The 21,155-nt window shown below is 41.4% G+C and overlaps 1 protein-coding gene and 1 pseudogene across 1 annotated transcript in view; one reads left to right on the forward strand and one right to left on the reverse strand.

The window, feature by feature from the left end:
- Positions 1-661: 661 nt before the first annotated feature.
- LOC150005794 (double-strand-break repair protein rad21-like protein 1 pseudogene) lies at positions 662-1,694 on the forward strand (annotated as a pseudogene).
- Positions 1,695-5,940: 4,246 nt separating this feature from the next.
- Positions 5,941-21,155, reverse strand: part of SRD5A2 (steroid 5 alpha-reductase 2) — a 65,788-nt gene continuing 50,573 nt past the window's right edge. The window contains exons 2-5 of the mRNA XM_090280206.1: positions 13,707-13,870; positions 12,476-12,577; positions 9,837-9,987; positions 5,941-6,183 (exon numbers count right to left, since the gene is read on the reverse strand). Coding sequence (XP_090136332.1) covers positions 6,117-6,183; positions 9,837-9,987; positions 12,476-12,577; positions 13,707-13,870 — 484 coding nt within the window. The 3' untranslated portion in view covers positions 5,941-6,116. The remainder of the gene's footprint in view (positions 6,184-9,836; positions 9,988-12,475; positions 12,578-13,706; positions 13,871-21,155) is intronic.

Consider the following 21,155-nt stretch of genomic DNA (forward strand, 5'->3'; position numbering starts at 1 on the left):
TAAAGAAGCAATATTCATCCAGACAGGTAGAAGGGTTGGAGCCAGGGTGGAGAGGACACGGTGTGGTGATGGCAGCAGTGATAGCCGCAGAAGGCCAGCAGAAAGCACAGTTACACGTTTTTAAAAGTCAGGAGGGACTTCCGGCCAAGATGGAGGCATAGACAGACACACTGCATCTCCCTCCACAACTAAGAAGGACTACAACTACCTCAAAACTAGAAAGAACCAGAAGTTCCAGAAAATCAGACTGCATGGAAGTCCAGCAAACAGAGATATAAAGAAGAGACACTCATCAAGACAGGACTAGTTGACCTTCCAAAAGAGAATTTTGAAGCAACCTACAGTGCTATCACTCTTCCAGAAGAATTTCATGATTTTGAAATCCAGAATGTGAATGCTATTGATGTTTTAGAAAAATTTGCTCAGAACCAAAGCAGACAAGAAGAAATCACACTTAAAGATTATCAGAATGATCTGCTTTTCCAAGCTGGGAGCTTTGGATGAATCTGAAATTCTCAGAAGCTGTAGCTTCTTTGATGACAAGATATTGCTGAATTCCAGTGGGCCTGTAGTTGAACATAGTTCTGGAAGCTTCAATGGAGAAAAATCTCTGCGCTATGATAGTGGAGATTGATGTGGTGATGAAGGGGCTGCAGGATAAATGACTGACAATCTATTGCAAGATGATGAGAATATCCTGTTAGAAGACATGCATTTGAACAGAGAAATTCCCTGCCTCCTGAGCCTCCCCATAATGGAGTGGGAGAACCAGATAATCCAGAATGTATACATCCACTGGAAAATGAAAAAATGTATGAAACCACATTATCAAATAAAGAGGAAGGATTTACCCTTGATCCAAGATGCTTCAGACATTGCTTGGAAAAGGAAATGCAAAAAGAGGAAATTGCTTATAGATCCAGTCAAGGAGATCAGTAGCAAAATTATGCATAAACAGCTTACTTTCTTTGCTGATACTCTCATGGTTTTGGAACTTGCACCTCCTACCCAAAGATTGATGATGTGGAAAAAGAGGGGAGGAGTTGATACACTTCTGTCAACTGCTACCCAGGATCTGACTCATACTGAACTGAAAATGTTGTTTACAAAATGCTTTCTGTCCTCGGGCTTTAAACTTGGAAGAAAAATGATACAGAAGGAATCAATAAGGAAAGAAATGAGAGGTGAAAACATAGTAGAGACCTCTATGATGAAAAATCCAAATTCCCAGAAAGACTTAATTCAACCCAAAACTTGGAAGGATGTAATTAATGGATCAAATTGCAGCTCTCATGAAGATATCAATAAAAATATTAATTCTGAGCAGGATATTGTTTATTTGACTGCTGAGGAATCCTCTTTAGTGAATGTCATCTTGGCACAAAAAATTGAAAATTTCCCAGTTGAATTGGAATCTTTAGGAAATGAACAAAATATTGAGGGAGAGAAATGGAATCAAAGAATATGTCACATGTTAAATGCCTTGCGGGAATTCACAAGACAGGAGTGAAACCCCGATGACCCTCTGCAAAAATAGTGACCAAAAAAAAACTGCTGCCAGCTTTTATAGCTTTCTTGTCCTGACAAAACAGCAGGCTATTGAGCTGAGCCAGAGGGCCCCCTATGAAGACATTATAACTACAGTGGGACCAATGTTCCACAAAATAGACAGGGGGAACTTAAGAATAATATAGGAAAGGGTGAAGCCAAAGAACTTACATGCACAACTCATGGACATGAACTAAGGGGGGTGGGATTGCTGGAGGGAAGGGGGTACTGGGCAGAGGGGAGCAAAGGGGGAAAAATTGGGACTCCTGTAACAACATAATCAATAAAATATACTTTTTTTAAAGTAAAAAAGAAAAAGAAAAATATACAGGGACCCAACAGTGATGGGAAAAAAAGCTGAGATTCAAATCAGAGATTTGGAAAAATAAAAACAACAAAAACAAGAAATAAACATTCTCCTGGAACAGAAAGAAGAAACAAGAATTGAAAAAAACGAGGTGAGGATTAAGAACCACTGGGACAACTTTAAACATACCAACATCATCAGACTTCCGGCCAAGACGGAGGCCTAAATAGATATGCTGAGCCTCCCTCCATGACTGAGAAGGAGTACAACTACCTCAAAACTAGAGACAACCAGAAGTTCTAGAAAACCGAGCTTCATAGGAGTCCAACCCACAAAGATGTGAAGAAGAAATACTTACCCAGACAGGCAGAAGGGATGGAGCTGGGGCAGAGAGGATGCAGTGTGGTGGCAGCAGCAGCGGCAGCAGTGGCAGGCCAGTGGAAAGCACAAACATTTCAAAAAGTCAAGAGAGACACCTGCGGAGCACCCCCAGCACCAGATCAGACTGCAGAGCTCACGGCTCCAGCGCCAGGGAAAATAAACCCCCATTGCTTCTAACTGTGCAAACTAGTGGGGGTTGGGGCGGAGGCAGAAACTGCCCGTCTCTCAGCAGAGTTCACTTCTTTAAAGGGCCCCCACAGTCCTAGAATTCCGCAGACCCACCCACTCTGGGAACAATGGCCAGGGCAACAGCTAGAGGGGCTCCAGTCCCATACAGAAGTTGGAGAAGTGCCTGGAAAATGAATGAGTGCTGAGCAAGCAGCATTGTTCCCTCTCAGACCCCTCCCCCACACAGTGCCACAATGTGGTGAAAGTGGTCGCCCTGAACTGATGAATACCTAAGGCTCCACCCTTATAATGTAACAAGTGTGACAGCTCTTCCTAAGACACAGATGCAAATAGACACAAGAGCCTGTCAGGATGAGGAGACGGAGAAGTATGGCTCAAAAGAGAGAATGGGTCAAGGTTCCAGTGGGAGAACTAAGCAACGAGAAGATAGCCAACCTAACAGATGCAGAGCTCAAAATACTGGTGATAAAGATGCTCACAGACTTGAGAGATATGTTTAAGTATGGCAAATGCATATAGGAAGAAGTGAAGGCTATGGTAAATGAAACAAAGGAAAATCCACACAAAACCAATAATTAAGGGAAGGAAACTGGAGTTCAAATCAATTATTTGAAACATAAGGAAGAAAAATGCAGTCAACCGTTTGAATGAGGAAACAAGAATTGAAAGAAATGAGGGATGCCCCAGGAACCTTTGGGACAACTTTAAACATGCCAGCATCCAAATCAAAGGGGTGCCAGAAGGAGAAGAGAAAGAGCAAGAAATGAAAAGCTTATGTAAAAAAATAATGAAGGAAAACTTCCCAAATTTGGTGAAGGAAATAGACATACAAATCCAGGAAGCACAGAGAGTCCCAAACAAGCTAGACCCAAAGAGGACCACACCAAGACACATCATAATTAAAATGCCAATAGTTAAAGATAAACAGAGAATCTTAAAAGCAGCAAGAGAAGAGAGTTCCCTACAAAGGGGTACCTATAAGACTATCAGATGATTTCTAAAAAGAAACTTTGCAGGCAAGCAGGGAATGGCAAGAAGCATTCAATGTGATGAAAAGTAAGGACCTACAACCAAGATTACATAGCAAAGCTATCATTTAGAATGGAAGGGCAGATGAAGTGCTTCCCAGACAAGATAAAGCTAAAGGAGTTCATCATCACCAAGCCATTATTATATGAAATGTTAAAGGGACTCAAGAAAAAGAAGATCAACACTATGAACATTAAAATGACAACAAACTCATAACCATCAACAACTGAATCTAAAAATTAAAAAAATCTTAAAAGCTAAGCAAATAACCAGAACAGGAACAGAATCATAGATATGGAGATCATTTGGAGAGTTATCAGCTGAGAGGGGGAAGAGGGAGAAATGGGAAAATGGTATAGGAATTAAGAAGCATAATTTGTTGGTACAAAAGAGACAAGGGGAAGTTAGGAATAATATAGAAAAGGGTGAATCCAAAGAACTTATATGCATGACCCATGAACATTGAACTAAGGGGGGGGGGTTGCTGGAGGAAAGGGTGGTAGTGGGAAGACGCGAGCAAAGGGAAAAGAAATTGGGATTTCTGTAACAACATAATCAATGAAATATACCTAAAAAAAATTCTAGAGAGCACCTTTTAGTAGGGGAAAAGTGCGATTGCTAAGTAAGTTTTGTCTTGAGATTACAAGTATTAGGCAAATAATACTACCATTTATTGAGCACCTAAAACATTGCAAGGTCTGACATGGATTTTTTTCTATGCTTATAAGACAGTGTCATGGAGAGAACTGGAAGTCTTACGTCACAGAGCTCCAGCCACACTTTACGATTCATTTCTAGGAGTGTGTCTCCCCATCCCTGTGTGTTCCTGAATGCTAGGGGTGGCATCTAATCATCGCACATGTCCTTGCACCTGTACTGCACCTGCTTGGAGTTCTGAACTGTGGTGGAGAAGCTCTGTAAGTCATTTTTCTTTTTTGGTTTCAGATCAAAACCCCTCATTTCAAGTTGGCAAAATGAAGAGAGAAGAAGAAACAACAAAAAAAGAACCTTGAAAAAAGAAGAAAAAGAAACACAGCTCAACATTTTATAAAAATCTTCATAAGTCCAGGAGTCTTTTAATTCAAACAAAGTTACTTAACACCCATGATTCAGGAGGCATTTAATGAACAGCAAAAACACTTATTTATATGGTTACAATTTGTATTTTTTTAGTAATCTAACATCGTCCTTAGATCTTTCAAGAGTTCTATGTGTTCTATATAGTGAATTTCTGTATTTAGAATGGCATCTGATAACAAAGATGCTCGTTTCTCCAATATTACCAATGCTTGCTACAGAGCTACGTCAGGGGAGACAAGTACCTTCATACCTTCTGATTACAAGTTTTCAGCCCCTTCCTCCCAGAGCCCAATGTCTCGGCCCCCATACTAGGGTGACCCCTCCACCGAGGTTGCAAATTCTAGTGCGAATTGGCTGATCAGTCCCAGCTGTTAGCAGGCTCTGTGAGTCCTGTTTCTCCAACATTTTTAAAGGAAACAAGGATGTAGAAAACCCCACATTTTTAAGTTTTGGAAACGCTGAATATAAAAAAAATAATAAAAAATCAAACTAGGTGTGAATCACTGTCTGAGCCCCCAAAAACCGGTTTTCTGCCCAGATTCCTCCCTCCAGTTGCAGCTTCTGTTCTGGGGCCCTTTGAGGACTGGTGCTCAAGATGCACCTTCTTGATCAGATCCTGGGAACTGGGGTGAAGACATCCAGGAGGAAAGTCACTGGGTCCCTCTGCCTCACTGTCACTGTAGGGACGTCACTGAGGTGAGCAGCATCTGCTCTTCCTCAGTCATCTCCTTATTTGACACTCACTCATTATGTGGATATTTCCACTGGTTTCCAAGGATCGGAGAGTTTGCAGTAGCTACTCAAACACTTCTTTACTCTCTCAGTAGTCATCCACTGTTATGTCTTCTTTGTGATCATTAAAACCTGCAGGAAAACCCACACCTGTTCTCAGGGTTTGGCTCTGATATCTCTAACAGGGGTTATGAAATCTTCAAGAAGACAGAGGCACTAAGACGAGGGCACACTTGAAATGGGGTCAAGGGGTGGTTGCATTTTCAGCAATATGAAGAGAGGGCTCCTTTGTTAAAAGTCTACCTAATCAGTTCACACATCTTTCATAATTGACTAAGGAAAGGAAGATGTGACTGAATTTTCACTGGGCAGAATATTTGCTCTGGGGCAGTGCAGCTTCAAAATTTAAGTCTCTGCTCATTTGTATGGGTGTAGAATATGTATCTTCAATTAATTCTACAAACATTTCCCTCAACCATAACTTTCTTGACTACAGAGCTCTATTACATTGAGACAGAGCAGATATAGAGTCACATGTACTTGGATTACACAAGGAAAAATATGTGGGGAAGCTGTGCACTTTCTAGGAGGAATAGCTAAGGGCCCTGTTGAAGCTTCAACAGGAGATCAGGATAGAGACCACTGGGAGAGTGAACATATACAGTAAGTGGGTACCACACAGATGACTTCCAGGCCAGCTGGAAGGCCACAGAAGGTCTACTATACACATATCATATATATATGAACGATTATATCATATATGGGTGAACTTTAAAGATTACGGGTTGAACAGCTTTGTGATTTTCAACGGCACAGTGGGAGCTTTGTTTCTTCTTTTTATTTGGTTTCTTTAAAAGATAAATGGAATGAGGACTTTCCGAAATTTGGGGTAGTCTTTAAAGATCTTGAGGTAGAACCTAAAAGACAAGAAACAAATAATTATACACATAAACAATGTTTGAGGTTTGCTGTGTCTGAAATCCTTCTTATAAGTCAACCTACACTTATTCAGGGCCCAACTCTTCCCGAAGGCCATTTGTCCATCTCCTTTCTCCTTCCTGCACCCTACTCTTATAAACATCAGAACCTTGGGTGTTGGGAAATATAAATAACCAGAGGGTAGCAGTGATGGTTGCACAAGATAATGAAGGTACATAATGCCACTGAATTGTACACTGAAAATGGTCGATTTTGTCATTATCTTTTACCACAATGAAAAAAATGTAACAGCCAGAAAGAAGTACTCCATGAATTCAACTGAAAAATGTATGAACCAGAGACCCCCAAAGGCTATGGATAAGGTTAACCCTACTAAAATGCTCCCAGGGAAATATCCCTTCATGAGGCCCAAGATGCCAAGAAAATGTTACCTTGTATTATGGGTTGAATTGTGTCCCCACAAAATATATGCTGAAGTCCTAACCCCCAGTATGTGAGAAAATGACCTTATTTTGGAAATAGGGTCACTGCAGATATAACTTATTAAGTTAAAATGCAGTCATACTGAAACAGGATGGGCCCTTAATCCAATATGACCAGTGTCCCCAGGAGAAGGGGAGAGAAGACACAGAGACAGAGACATACAGAAGAAAAGGCCATGTGAACACAGAGGTGAAGATGACAGTGAGGCAGCTATAAGCCATGAACACCAAGGATTGCTGGCCCCCACCAAAAGCTAGGAAGAGGCAAGAAAGGATTCTTCCCCAGACCATCAGAGAGAACATGCATGGCCCTGCCTACACCTTCATTTCAGACTTCTGCCACCAGAACAGTGAGCCATCAGATAGCAGGATTCCTCCAACTTTGTTCTTCCTTCTCAAGACTGCTGTGATTATTCAAGGTGTTTTGTGGTCCCATATAAATCCTTGGATTATTTGTTTTAGTTCTGTGAAAAACATCATTGGTATTTTGATAGGAATCGTGTTGAGTCTATAGATTGCTTTGGGTAGTATGGATGTTTTATCAATGTTAATTCTTCCTATCCATGAGAATAGCATATGCTTTCATTTATTTGTATCTTCAATTTATTTCTTCAGTGTCCTATAATTTTCTGAGTATAGGTCTTTTACCACCAAGGTTGGAGGAATCACACTGATATCAAACTATACTACAAGGCCATAGTAATCAGAACAGCATGGTACCGGCATAAAAACAGACATACAGGTCAATGGAATGGAATAGAGAGCCCAGAAATAAACCACATCTATATGGTCAATGAACATTTGACCAAGCAGGCAAGAACATACAATAGGGTAAAAACAGTCTATTCAATAAATGGTGTTGGTAAAATTAGATAGATACATACAAAAAATGAAACTAGACCACCTTCTTACACCATATACAAGAATAAACTCAAAATGGATTAATGACTTAAATGTAAAACTGAAAATCATAAAAATCTAGAAGAAAACATAGGCAGTAAAATCTCAGACATTTCTCTTAGTAATATTTTTTCTTGCTATATCTCCTCGGGCAAAGGAAACAAAAGAAAAAATAAACAAATGGGACTACATCAAACTGAAAAGTTTTTGCACGGCAGAGGAGAACATTCACAACATGAAAAGGCAACCCACGGAATGAGAGAACACCTTCTCCAATGATAACGATGACAGAATACAGCCACTCAGTTTGTGGTTTTCTGATTCGGCAGCCCTGGGAGACTAATACATCTTATATGAAGGCTTTCTCCGTAAGTGGCCAGGCTGTCCTCTTGAAGCTGGTAGTTCGCAAGTTATAATCATGATAACACTGTTAAAGTACCTTAGTCTGAAGGGGGGACAACTAGTAATAATACGTTACAAGAGATGGCTGGATTTTGGAGCTACGATGAGAGATGGGGCGCGCTGCCTCCCACAGAGCCCAGTTAGCCCTATAAAAAGGACGCCCTCTTGCTCTCCCTCTGGAGATGCTGACATAAAAGAACAGGGACTCAGTTTGGATTTCGTTGTTACCCAAGCTGGAGCCCTTAGGTGCAACTGCTGTCCCTCCCGTGACCAAGCCTGAGTCCATGCTTCTCACGGCCCCGCCCTCCAATGGCTGGCCAATGTCCTCTCCCCCCACTCCCTCTTGGCCTCTGTGGGGAGGGGAGCAGATCCTGCCTAAAGTGGCTGCTACACTGACCCTCTTCTGGGCTGGGGATCCTCTGCTGCCCTCCACTCACACCTACCCCCACCTCAAGTCTAAGAGGTGACAAGACCAGGTCATGAGGAGAGCTGCTGATTTACTTATTTCTGGAATAAATTCTACTCTGGGGAAAGAACCCATTCTTGGTGTAACCTTCAGGACTATGCAATTAATCACTAGCTGGACTAAAACTCCTATGCAGGAGCTTAAGGGGTTTCCCCTGGGTCCTGGGTCCAAGTGAGTTTCTGTTCCCTCTGAATTCTCTCTCTCTCTCTCTCTCTCTCTCTCTCTCTCTTTCTCTCTCCCCCTCCCTCCCTCTCTCCCCCCCACTCCCTTCCTCTCCCTTCCCCCCTCTCTCCCCTCCTTCTCCTCCTCCTGTTCCCTCTCTCTTTCTCCCTCCCACCTTTCCTCACCCTACCCCCCCTTTCCCCAATAATCATAAGCATTCTTTTTCCTCCAACTACAAAAGTCATTTTTAGAGAAAGAATCTAAAATTCACATTTAAAGCCTGATAACAACTTAGTATGTTGCTCTTTCCCTGCCAGTGGTATTTTTAGTTAACTCTCTTGTCCCCACCACATCCCAGGTGCAGGGGTTGGGAGGCAGGTGGGAGTTAGGCAAGCTTTCAGCTAGACCAGCAGAGGAAAGGCTCCAAACCCTAGCAATCTCCTGGCTTTTCCCAGGTGATGGGACAGCCCTCACATTGCATCACATGAGTAGATTGCTTGCATACCTTCCAGGAAGCCAGCAACGACCTTGGCTATAATTTATGGAGGGTGGGGATAGGGGCAGGAGGAGAGTACCAAAATAAGCCCTAACATTAAAAAGATTCCAGGGGAATGATCCTGGAGTTTCCAGGGCTCTGTGATGACCTGAACTGTTAGCACCAAAGCTAGAATTAAAAATAGCAGTCACAATGGGCACAGGGCTAGTGCTTTTCCCCGGTGGGTCTCTATCCTGGCTATACCTCAGAATTATCTGTGAAGCTTTAAAAGTGCTGAGCATGGTCCTACTTTAAGAAATGTGATAGAAATGAATTGAATTCAAGCATGGAAATGGAAGTTGTTCCATGTACCTGTTGACTCTTACCAACCAGTAGCAATCATCAGCTAAGCCTGCTAGAAGGCACAGAGCCTCACGTGGAGACAAGGCACTTTTCTCTGGGAAGCCTTCTTCCACAAGGCATCACGGTGGATTCCCAAGTCACCTGGAGTGCCTTTGTCTACCTGGCTTCATTTCTTCTCACAGAAAAACAGTTGTCACTGCTATTGTCATCCAACTGAATTCCAACTTCAGGGCAAGCCCGAGAAGGCAGAACTCACCAGTACAGATTACAATAAAATGAATGTCTTAGGTTTCTATGTGTGACTAAAAGCCTTTAGTGTGCTAAAAGCCTGTTTGGAGTGGAAATCTATGTAGATACTGCCACCATGATTGCAATGTTTACCTGTGGTGGTGACAAGCTCGAAGCCCAAGGAAACAAAGGGAGAAGAATGCAAATGCAAGTGCTGGGAGGGACCAGGTGGCCAGGGCAAAGCCGATCCATTCGATGATCTCACCAAGGAAATTGGCTCCCGTAACATATGTGAACAAGCCACCTGTGTGCAGAAGAATGAAGTCAGTCATCGGAACGGGATTGCGGTGACATTAAAACCCTTCTGCATTGTTCCAACTTACATAAGGGTAAATACATATACTGGAAACTCTTTTCCCAGTCATCACAGTTTGGTTGAATCCAAACAAAGCAAGCAACATCAGCCCGTTGTCCTCAGCATGTTCTGGAACCATAAGGGATGGTCCAACTGCTTGATGGGCTCCATCCAGATCTCTAACAATGGCAGGACCCCTGGCTCTCGAAAGGACAAAGATGAGAGGCAGGAGGTCTAGATTTTGTTGCCTTCTATGAAGTGATGTTTCCAGGCCACCTCTCACCTTTTCACTCTTTCCTGGTCAGCATATTTCATGTTCACAGTCACATGGGGTAGAACTACAAACTAGGCGAGAATAGGAATATTGATGTGAGAAGGAATTCCATTCTCCTTTGGCATTTGCGCTCCCAAAGCAGTATACTCTGTTCAAGTTTAAAGAAGGGAGTGGGAGCTCCTGAAGCCTAGTGAGGTCTGCTGCGATTGCTTTTTAAGGTTTACTTTCTATCTAACCATGTGTTCTGATATCTGAACTATCCGAGAAATCACCATATTTCTAATAATAGTAAATGTATCCACACTTGGAATTTGTGCCCCACAACAAACTGTCAAAGTGTCACCTAAAACAAATATCTTCTTTCCATAGTTATATAAAGAGTATCTTGTTTTTAACTCATCCTCTAAAATCACTCAATAGTTGGAAACTAACCTTGGCAATCTAGCTTTTAAGAGCTTTCTCTGCTCTTCTTTGTCTGGTTACTGAGTGAAGATTTAAAAACAGAAACCCCTTAAAGTTACCTTCCTTAAGGGTGATGTTGCATCGGCCCTTTCCAAGCTGTGATTCCCCAAACCCCAGAGGAAACATTGACCTATTGGAAAGATCTATAAATTGTCTATAAATATAGCCAATGATACAGCTCAACCTATGGTATTATTTTTGTTTGATACAGGTACTGTTAGGATGTTAGCAACACTTAAATTCATTTAAATGTGCTACTGAATTCATAGTAGTTTTGTCATTATTTTCTAATCTATGAATATTAATCTGCACTAACACCATGTCATAATTCATTTAAAAAAAATTAGAGAGAGAGAGAGATGGGAAGGGAGGGAGAAAGAGGGAGAGAAACATCGATGAGTTGCATCTCACACGCCCCCAACTGGGGACCAAACCTGCAACCCAGGAGAGTGCCCTGACAGGGAATTGATCTGACGGCATTTCACTTTGCGGAACAATGCCCAATCAACTGAGCCACACCAGCTAGCGTCAGGAAAATTTTTAATGTAAAGGGTTCTATTTACATAAAAATGATGGGAGCCACTAATCTACACAAATATGTACCTAAAAATATTGAAAGATTACTTGGACTGATTCACTTCCACCTGCTTATATTTGTTAGCTCACAGCCTGGTTTCTTAGAAGCAGTTAGGATTTACCTCTGAAAAATGCACTTGTAAGAGATCCCATCCCAATTTTTGATTAAGTAAATATGGTTCTTTATACCTTTGAGAATATAATACAAACGGCAAGAAATATGCAAGTACTACCTCTGACTACTCATTACGTAAATCTAGTGAGACTTATTGGAGAGGACAAATTTGCTGGTCCTGCATGATTCAGCTCTTATTTGCTAACCTAGGAAATACCAACACTCTTTTTAAACATGATGTTAATTTTTTATGTCACCATGAATGGGCCATGGAGGGCCCAGATATTTGGGTAAATCATTACTTCTGGGTATGTCCATGAGGGTATTTCTGGCTGAGATTAATATTTGAGTTGACAGACTGCGTAAAGCAAATTGCCCTCCCCAAGGTGGGTGGGCCTCATCCAAACTTCTGAAGGCCTGAGAAGAACCAAAAGGCAGAGTAAGGAAAAATTCACCCTCTCTGCCTGACTGTCTTCAAGTTGGGACATCGGTCTTCTCCTGCACTCTCACCAGGACGTATACCACCTGCTCTCCTGGGTCTCCAGCTTACAGATGGCAGATCATGGGACTTCTCAGCCTCCATAGTCATGTAAGCCAATTTCTTATAATAAACAATATATATCTGTATTTATATCTCTACCTTATTGGTTCTGTTTCTCTTCAGAACTCTAATACAGCACATGATAATCTAACCAGCTTCAACTAGGTGGCAGTCTACTTCCACCCCATGCAAGCCTCACCCTCCCCTGCCCCCATCTTTAGGGCATTGTGATCTTGTGCCTTCTGGGAACTCTTGTACCTCTCTTGAGCTACAGGGTTCAGATCAGAAGCAGAAATCTGTTGTGGGGTGGGATGGGATGTGCGGGAGAAGTCCCTAGCTAGTCCCCAAACTGGGATACCTTGTGTCATTTGCACGCTCACTGCACCCTCTTCATTTGTCACTCACAGCATAACCCCTGGGACGGCCTCCCCAGGAGGGGTGGGAAACTGGAGGGCACAGGAGGCATTACCTTGTGGAATCTTATAGATGATTTCTCCAGGCTTCCGGAGCTGGCGCAATATATGGTCACTATGAATGTTGATTCCCATTCCCAAAATAAATAAGAAGACTCCTAAGCAAAGAGAGAGGAGAAAGTGAAAAAAAATGCATCCTGATTTTGATGTTTCTCTCAAAAGCTAAGTTTTTTTGTCTTTTGTTTTCTAAAATGAAGGGAAGAGCACTTAATTTCAAATTCTAAGAATGGTACTAAGATCCAGCCAAAAAAAAAAAAGGGTATGGGATGGAGTTGTCTCCACATGACCACACACAGATCTTCCTTGTTTTTGCTTCTTTTCCTTTGTTTTTGTGGCTCCAGAAAACGTCATTGTGCACGTGTATCAGCATTCGCACAACTAATCCTCTGGTTTTATGTGTCTCCAAACGTTTTTGTGGCTGCTGTGTGGAGGTGTTACTGGGGACCAGTTTAGTTTGAAGGTCACTATAACAGTTCAGGCAAGAGGTCACTGTGGCTTGGACTAGGATGAACTGAGTGCATTTCGGGAGAAGTGAGCCCCATTGGCACATGTTTTGGAGCTAGAAGCAGCAGTTCTAAGCTGATGGATAGAATATGGTGTGTGATACAAAGAGAAGAATTGAGGATAATCCCTAGATATTTGGTCTGAGCCAAAATAATATATAAACAAGCTGAACCTTCCTGGACTTTAGTTGCTCTTGTAGATAATGAAACAAATTCAATGATCAGCTTTTTCTACGATTTTAGATAGGCGGTCAGGAGAAGTCTATGAGAGGAGGTGTGAATTGATAAAGACCTAAATAAAGTGAGGGACAACGCTTCATGGGTATAGAGGGTCAGAGCAGTCTAGGCGGCGGGAGTGATCTACACAGAAAAACCTCTGGAGCAGGGCAAACTTGACCATTTAAGGCTCACCAGTAAGGCCACTGAGGCTACAGCACAGTAAATGAGGTGGATGAGACAGGAAATGAGATCAGGAAATTGGGCTGAACCAAGGACATGTGGGCTTCACAGGCAGTGGTAAGGAATTTGCCTTTTATCCTGAAATCTCATTGGAGAGTTCTGAGGTGAGGAAAGACAGGATGTTTTTCAAAGCTCTCTCAGGCTGCTATCTAGAGACAGGACTGGGAGTCCCTGAGAGGTTACTGTAATAGGGCAGCGGGACCAGGCGATGGTGAGTTAGACTGTGGGAAGCAGTGTTGGGTGAAAAGCGGTCAGATTTACTTACCCAGGATAAACCGTATGTCTGTGTACCACTCAGCAGAGTATTCGGCACAGTAAGTCAGATAGTAGCCTTGCAGGAATCCATTTCCCATGCAGAAGACAGAGCCTTTGAAAAGTATCCCAATTGGAAAAGGCCTCCCTCTGGTGAGGAATGAGTAAACAAATGTCCTAGAATAAATGGGGGAGAAAGGTCAGGATCCATTGTTAAAAGTATATATATCAATGAGAGGCAAAGGTTCCAAACAGATAATCACATCAAACCCATTTAAAAAATCACTTTCCCTTAAATTTGTGCAATAAAGGAACATTATCCCATTCTAAAACAAGCATTTCCATTTGTCTTGTTTCATTAAAATCCATTGTAGTCACCATTTATTATCTAATTTTATTCTTAGAGTAGTCTTGAAAGGTAAATGTCATGACCATCCAATAGTTAGTATATTCAGTCTTCAGAACCCAGGATTGGATGCTGATGCTTTCTATAAAGCAGTGAAATCCAGATTATGTGGGAAGAAAGAGAAAGCCTGGCTTACGCCATCTGCCAAGGGAATGGCATTTTGATAGTAGCCATTTGACCATATGGCTTTCTATAATGTCTCTCTCATATGATTTGACTTCTGATGTTGTAGCATTCTCTATAAATGGCTGCAGAATCCCATGACAAAGTAGAAACTTCTCTAAATGGTAGGAATTATGAATCTAGAGGAATCTAGGAAGAAGGGCTTAAAAATAAAAAAAGCCTCGAAATAAAATATTACTCAAGGTATGTGCTAAAAGCTATACCTCAAATTACACTCTCTTTATAATTTTTCTTCTTTGTGGTGCACTGAAACAGGAAAGTTCATAAGCCTATATGAATAGTTTAATGAATAACTATCAAGTGAATACCCAAATAGCCACTAAGTGAAGAAATAGAACACTGTCATCACCCAGGAAGCCTCCCATGGGCCCCTCTCTGCTCACAGTACCACCATCAACCCAGAGGTAACGATCACCCTGGTTTTTATAGCAATTATTTCTATGATTCTTGACATATTCTTTAATGTCTTATTTCTTTAACTCATCATTATGTTTTTGAGATGCAAACATATTGTTGTATATAGTTATACTTCATTTATTTTTTATTGTTATATGTCATTCTCGTGTAAGAATATACCATGTATGTTTATCTGTTTTACTTTGATGAACATTGAGTTATTTCTAGAATGTACCAATTCAGACATAATTTTGTTATAACTCCAAAATTTTCCCATTATTTTAATAATTTTTTATGTTTAAAGTTTTGATACATCTGGAACTTATTTTTTGGTAAGAAGTTGAAATAGAATCCAACTTATTTTTGCCTAATGCTAGTAAATTTACTAAATATCTTTCTCAGTGACAGACATTGCCATTGTTATTATACACTAAATGATCATACATATATATTGGTTCTTCTTCTGGGCTCTTGATTCTGTTCCATTGATCTTTCTATTGCCAAAATTACACTGTTTTAATAATTGTACTTTAAAATGTCTTAATACTAGCTGGGGCCATTCTTACATCACCATACTTTTTGAGGATTTTTCAATTTATTCTTGACTGTTTATTTGTTCATGTGAACTTAAAACCAACTTATGAAACACTCTCCCAAATTTTAGAATTATTCTTAAATTTAAAAGTTAATCAACAGCCCCTGGCTGCTGTGGCTCCATGGATTGAGCGCCGGCCTGTGAACCAAGTGTCACTGGTTCGATTCCCAGTCAAGGCACAACTAGGTTGCACACCAGGTCCCCAGTTGGGGGTGTGTGAGAGGCAACCACACATTGATGTTTCTCTCCCTCTCTTTCTCCTTTCCCTTTTCTCTAAAAACAGATAAATAAAATAAAATAAAAGTAACCTTGTTAAAAAATAAAAATTAAAAAAAAAAAAAACAGAAAGTTAATCAAGAGAAAAAACTAGCAGAAGGATGGCCTCCAAGAGTTCACCCCTTCATAAAAGCAAAGAAAACAAAAACAGAAAAACTATATTCAGAACCCTGGATATTAACCAAAGACTTGCAGTAATCTGGGGAGAATATTTGCGGGCAAGAAAATGGTTGAATCTCAGTAAGGGCAACGAGTTTTGTGGCATTTTAAACTCACCCTGTCCCATCTCCCACTTTCCCACTCTTTGCAGTCTTGAAAAGTAACAGCCCACATTCCCAGAACTGGGGAGATCAGAACAGGGCTGGAACTATTTCAAAGCTTCATTTCCAAAGAGAAATCATTCTTTTACCTGCTGGTGGTTCCCCAGAAGGCTCCCCTCAAAAGGCTTGTCTTTGTTCTACCTCAAACTTAGCCAGTGCTCAGAGTTTCTGGGTAGGGGGGATATTTTTTGAATGTCTTAACAGCAAAGTGGCCTGAGGCAATGGATAACAGTAATTACACAGTAATCAGAAAGTTTAGAAGGAAAAGCTGAGGAATGAGCTACCCATAGAAACTTTGAAAAGCTCATTTACTGGAATGAATGATGTCTTTTAACCCTGTTGCCAAATCTGTTGTCCCCAGAATACAACAAGGATGCCAGCCTGTTAAACCAAGCATGCCATTGTCTGGGGACAGCCAACTGACTTGAAGTCTGCACGATCCTTCCCCTTGTGGGAAGGCCACCCTCCCCTCCACACCCCCACTCTTATTAGGGACTTCTGGACCCAAGGGTAGGTAGGACAATGACCATGTCCAGCTTGAAGCAGGTAGAGGAGCACGAGACCTTTGCCCATTGTCCTTTTTAAGATTATAAAGGGTCTTAAGTCTGAGAGGGAGGGATTGTTATTTTTTATTGTTAAAATAATTAATTAATTATTTTTTTAAAAAAAGAAAAAGAATATACAAAAGGGTGAAGTGGGAGAGCTTGTATGTATGACTCATGGGCATGGACTTGGGGGGGGATTGCTGGGGGAAGCGGGGTGCTGGGCGGAGGGGAGCAAAGGGGAAAAATTGGAACTATTGTAACAATATAATCAATAAAATATACTTAAAAAAGAAAAGCTCACTTACATTCCTAAGAATCTAGACAGCCACACATATGCATAGGGCCATGAACATACTCAAAAAAGACCTGCAAATGTCCTGAGCTCTCACCTCTGGTTGACCTTGAGGTCTGCACAAGTAGCAACTGAGTCTACAAAAGAGTCGTAACCTACATGGTGGTTGTTGAAGGAGTCTCCCAACATGCACATGGAGTCCCCTAACATGCACACAGAGGCCCCTGGCAAAGACAGGGGACTTATTGGTACCACGCATTTCAGGAAATCTCTGTCCAGTCATTAACTGATCATTAAGCTCAGTAGCAGAGACTTCACTGGCCACAACAACAAAGACAGAGACTTCACAGAATGAGTTCAGAAAAGTCACTAAGAAACAACTACTACAACAGGCAACAACAAACCCTAAGAAGCAGGGAGAATATGATTCCCACGTTGCCACATAGTATTATTTGAAATACTTAGCTTTCAACAACTTTAGGGCATACAAAGAAACAGGAAAGCACCACATATATATTGGAAAAAAGCAATCAATAGACACTCTCCCTGAGAAGCCCAGAAAATTGGACTTCCTAGACAAAATCTTTACATTAGCTATTTTAAATATGTTCAAAGAGCTAAAGGAAACCATGTCTAAAGAACTAAAGGGAAGTATAAGAAGGACATCTCGTCAAAGAGAGAACATCAGTGAAGAGATAGAAATTAGAAAAAGGAACTGTGAAAGGCTGGCATAGTGAAGCCACTTTAAAATAGAGCTGGGCAGCCACATCAGAGGGACTGCTTGCACAGCTTACTCCTCAGTCCTTCGGAATGTTTGAACTGGGAAAAATAACCTTTGAACTGGGCACAGCCAACATTGTATTTCAACCATTACAAATATATATTTTTTGTATTTGCAAATCAATTGCAAAACTAACAAGAAAACAGACATCCTGACTACCCAACTGAAAATTAAAGACATTGTTCAGAATTAGCATTATCCTGTACAGGTAAAGAATAACTTAGCTTAAGTGAAATGAAGGAAAATCCACACAAAACCAATGGTGAAGGGAAGGAAACTGGGGTTCAAATCAATGATTTGGAACATAAGGAAGAAAAAACAGTCAACCAGTACAGAATGAGGAAACAAGAACTGAAAGAAATGAGGAGAGGCTTAGGAACCTCAGGGACAACTTTAAACATGCCAACATCTGAATCATAGAGGTGCCAGAAGGAAAAGAGGAAGAGCAAGAAATTGAAAACTTATGTGAAAAAATAATGGAGGGAAACTTCCCAAATTTGGGGAAGGAAATAGACATACAAGTCCAGGAAGGACAGAGAGTCCCAAACAAGCTAGACCCAAGGAGGACCACACCAAGACACATCATAATTAAAATGCCAATAGTTAAAGATAAAGAGAGAATCTTAAAAGCAGCAAGAGAAAAGCAGAGAGTTATCTACAAAGAGGGGCCTATAAGACTATCAGCTGATTTCTCAAAAGAAACTTTTCAGGCAAGAAGTATTCAATGTGATGAAAAGCAAGGACCTACAACCAAGGTTACTCTATCCAGTGAAGCTGTCATTTAGGATGGAAGGGCAGATAAAGTGCTTTCCAGACAAGGTAAAGCTGAAAGAGTTCATTATCACCAAGTCATTATTGTATGAAATGTTAAAGGGACTTATTTAAGAAAAAGATCAAAACTATGAACATTAAAATGACAACAAACACAGAACTATAAACAACTGAATCTAGGAAATAAAAACAGAGGAGAAAAGATGGTGGAGGAGTGAGGGGAGGTAGTGCTTGCTTGCTCCCGAAACCTGTCTGTAGTTTGGGTTAATTGTGGACGAACATCTCAGTTAACATAGGATACTGGCAGGAGTTGAACCTTGGCACTGCTGGATCTGAGAAGACCCTCTGGGAGTAACCTGTCTGGTGAGGACAGTGGAGGAGAAAGGGACGAGACAGGATTTCTGACTGGCTTGGCTCCCTGAGCTGTGACTGGCAGTGTGCAAAGGTTTTTTAGTGACCCTAGGTTTCCCCAGAGAGGAGTCGGGAGGAGAGCAAGGCTCTGCCCACTGGCAGAGCCAGGAGTGGACCAGGTGGCATCTGGTTCTGAGAGGCAAGAGACAGCGTACTGCTGTGTGTGTATGAATGTGTTTTTCCTTTTTCTTTTTCTCTTTTGTTTTTTGCAGAGAGGGGAGGAGAGGCTAGGGATGGGACAAGATTCTAGAGGAACGCGGGCACAGAAGTGCACTTGCGCACTCTCCAACCCTCCCCCTGGGTCACATGAATGCACACAGGGAAGTGCCCCAGTCCACCTGCTCAGGTGCAAAATTAACTCCCCAGCTGGTGTGCCCAGGCGCTGTCAGCTCACCCCAACAGGTGTGAAACCAACCGGCCAGCCAGCGCACGCAGGTGCCCCCGGCCCGCCCCAACAGGTGCAAAACCAACTTGCCAGCAGTCCGCAGCCTGCCCCAACAGGCACAAAACCAATCTGCTGGCACGGAGAGGCCTCCCCCCTTTATGGGAACAGGCAAGCAACCAGTCCACCTGAGACCTGCCCTCCCCAGTGTGCAATGGGTCAACCAGCCCCTGGCCTGCGCGAGGGTGTGCACTCACCCCTGGCTGAGGCCAAAGGAGGATAAAGTGAACTAGAGGCACTTTGTAATAAGTTTTGGGCGCTGGCTCTGGAGAAAGAGCTGAGAGAACAGCAGACAAGGTCCCAGTACAAAATCATCCCCAGTGCTACGGGAGAAATCACTTAAGCAGACTCCTCCCCTCCAAGTGGTATCAGCTAGAGGCAGCATCTCAACAACTGTATACAAGGTCACACCACAAAGGCAGAAAATAAAAGCAGATCAATCTGAGAAGCAAAAACAAGACTGGTGCCCAAAATGAGGAGGCGGAATAATACCCCGCCAAATAGAAATAACACCCCACCAAAAGGAAAGGAGGAATTCCCAGAAGGAGGGATAGATGACACAGAAGCAAGAAAACTATCAGACATGGAATTCAAAACAATAGTAATGAGGAAGCTCATTGAACTCAACAAACTCAAAGAAAAATACAACAAACTCCAGTGGAACTCCAGGGAACCTACAAGGAACTTATGGATAACTACACCAGCATAAAAAAGGACTTAGAAACTATTAATGAGAACTGGGAAGAAATGAAGAATACAATTTCTGAACTGAAGAACACAGTACAATCAATCAACAGCAGGCTAAACGAAGCAGAGGATTAGACCAGTGAGTTGGAGGACAACGTAGAAAAAATTTCCCAAACAATGGAACTAAATGAAAAAATACTGAAAAAGAATGAAGAGGATTTAAGAGAACTGCAGGACAACATGAAATGAAACAACATCCATATCATAGGGATAAAAGAAGGAGAAGAAGAGGAGCATGGGATAGAAAACCTGATTAAAAAATTAATGACAAAATTTTCCTAACTTGATGAGAGAAAAAGTCATGCAAGTCCAGGAAGCACAGAGGGTCCCAGTGAAAATGAACCCAAAAAGGCCCACTCCAAGACACATCATAATTAAAATAGCAACATTCAAAGACAAAGAGAGAATCCTAAAGGCATCAAGAAAAAAAAAGCAAATAACATACAAGGGAGCTCTGATAAGACTATGAACTGATTTCTCAACAGAAACACTGCAAGCCAGAAGGAAATGGCAAAAAATATTTCAAACAATGAAAAACAAAGGCCTACAACCAAGACTACTCTACCCAGCAAGGCTCTCTTTCAAAATGGAAGGTGAAATAAGGAGTTTCCCAGACAAAGGAAGACTAAATGAATACATCTCTACCAAATGAGCATTGTAAGAGATGCTAAAGAAAACGCTGTAAGAAAAAGAAAAAAAAGAGAGAGGGAGAGGAATGCAGGTACAAAAGGAAATGAATAAATACCTGTCAATAATAACCTTAAATGTAAATGGATTAAATGCTCCAATCAAAAGACATAGGGTAGCAGAATGGATATGAAAACATGACCCACGTATATGCTGTCTACAAGAGACACACCTCAAAACAAAAGATTTACAAAGACTGAAAGTGAAGGGATGGGAAAAAGTATTCCAAGCAAGTGGACATGAAAAAAAAGCAGGGGTAGCAATACTTATATCAGACAAAACGAATTTCACAGCAGAGGCCATGAAAAGAGGCAAAAAAGGACATTTTATAATACTTAAGGGAAAAATCCATCAAGAAGATATAACTCTGGTAAATATATATGCACCCAACATAGGTGCACTCAAATATATAAGGAAAATCTTGAAAGACAACAAGAAGGATATCAACAGCAACACACTCATAGTAGGGGACTTTAACACCCCCTTGTAAACAATGGACAGATCTTCAGAGCAAAGAAACACTAAGGATATTGAGGCATTGAACAACACTCTAGATCAAATGGACTTAATTGGTATATATAGAACTTTTCACCCCAAAGAAGCAAAATAC

This window comes from Furipterus horrens, unplaced genomic scaffold (assembly GCF_987537825.1).
Source record: "Furipterus horrens unplaced genomic scaffold, mFurHor1.1.pri manual_scaffold_6, whole genome shotgun sequence".
In the NCBI taxonomy this organism is placed as follows: Eukaryota; Metazoa; Chordata; class Mammalia; order Chiroptera; family Furipteridae; genus Furipterus; species Furipterus horrens.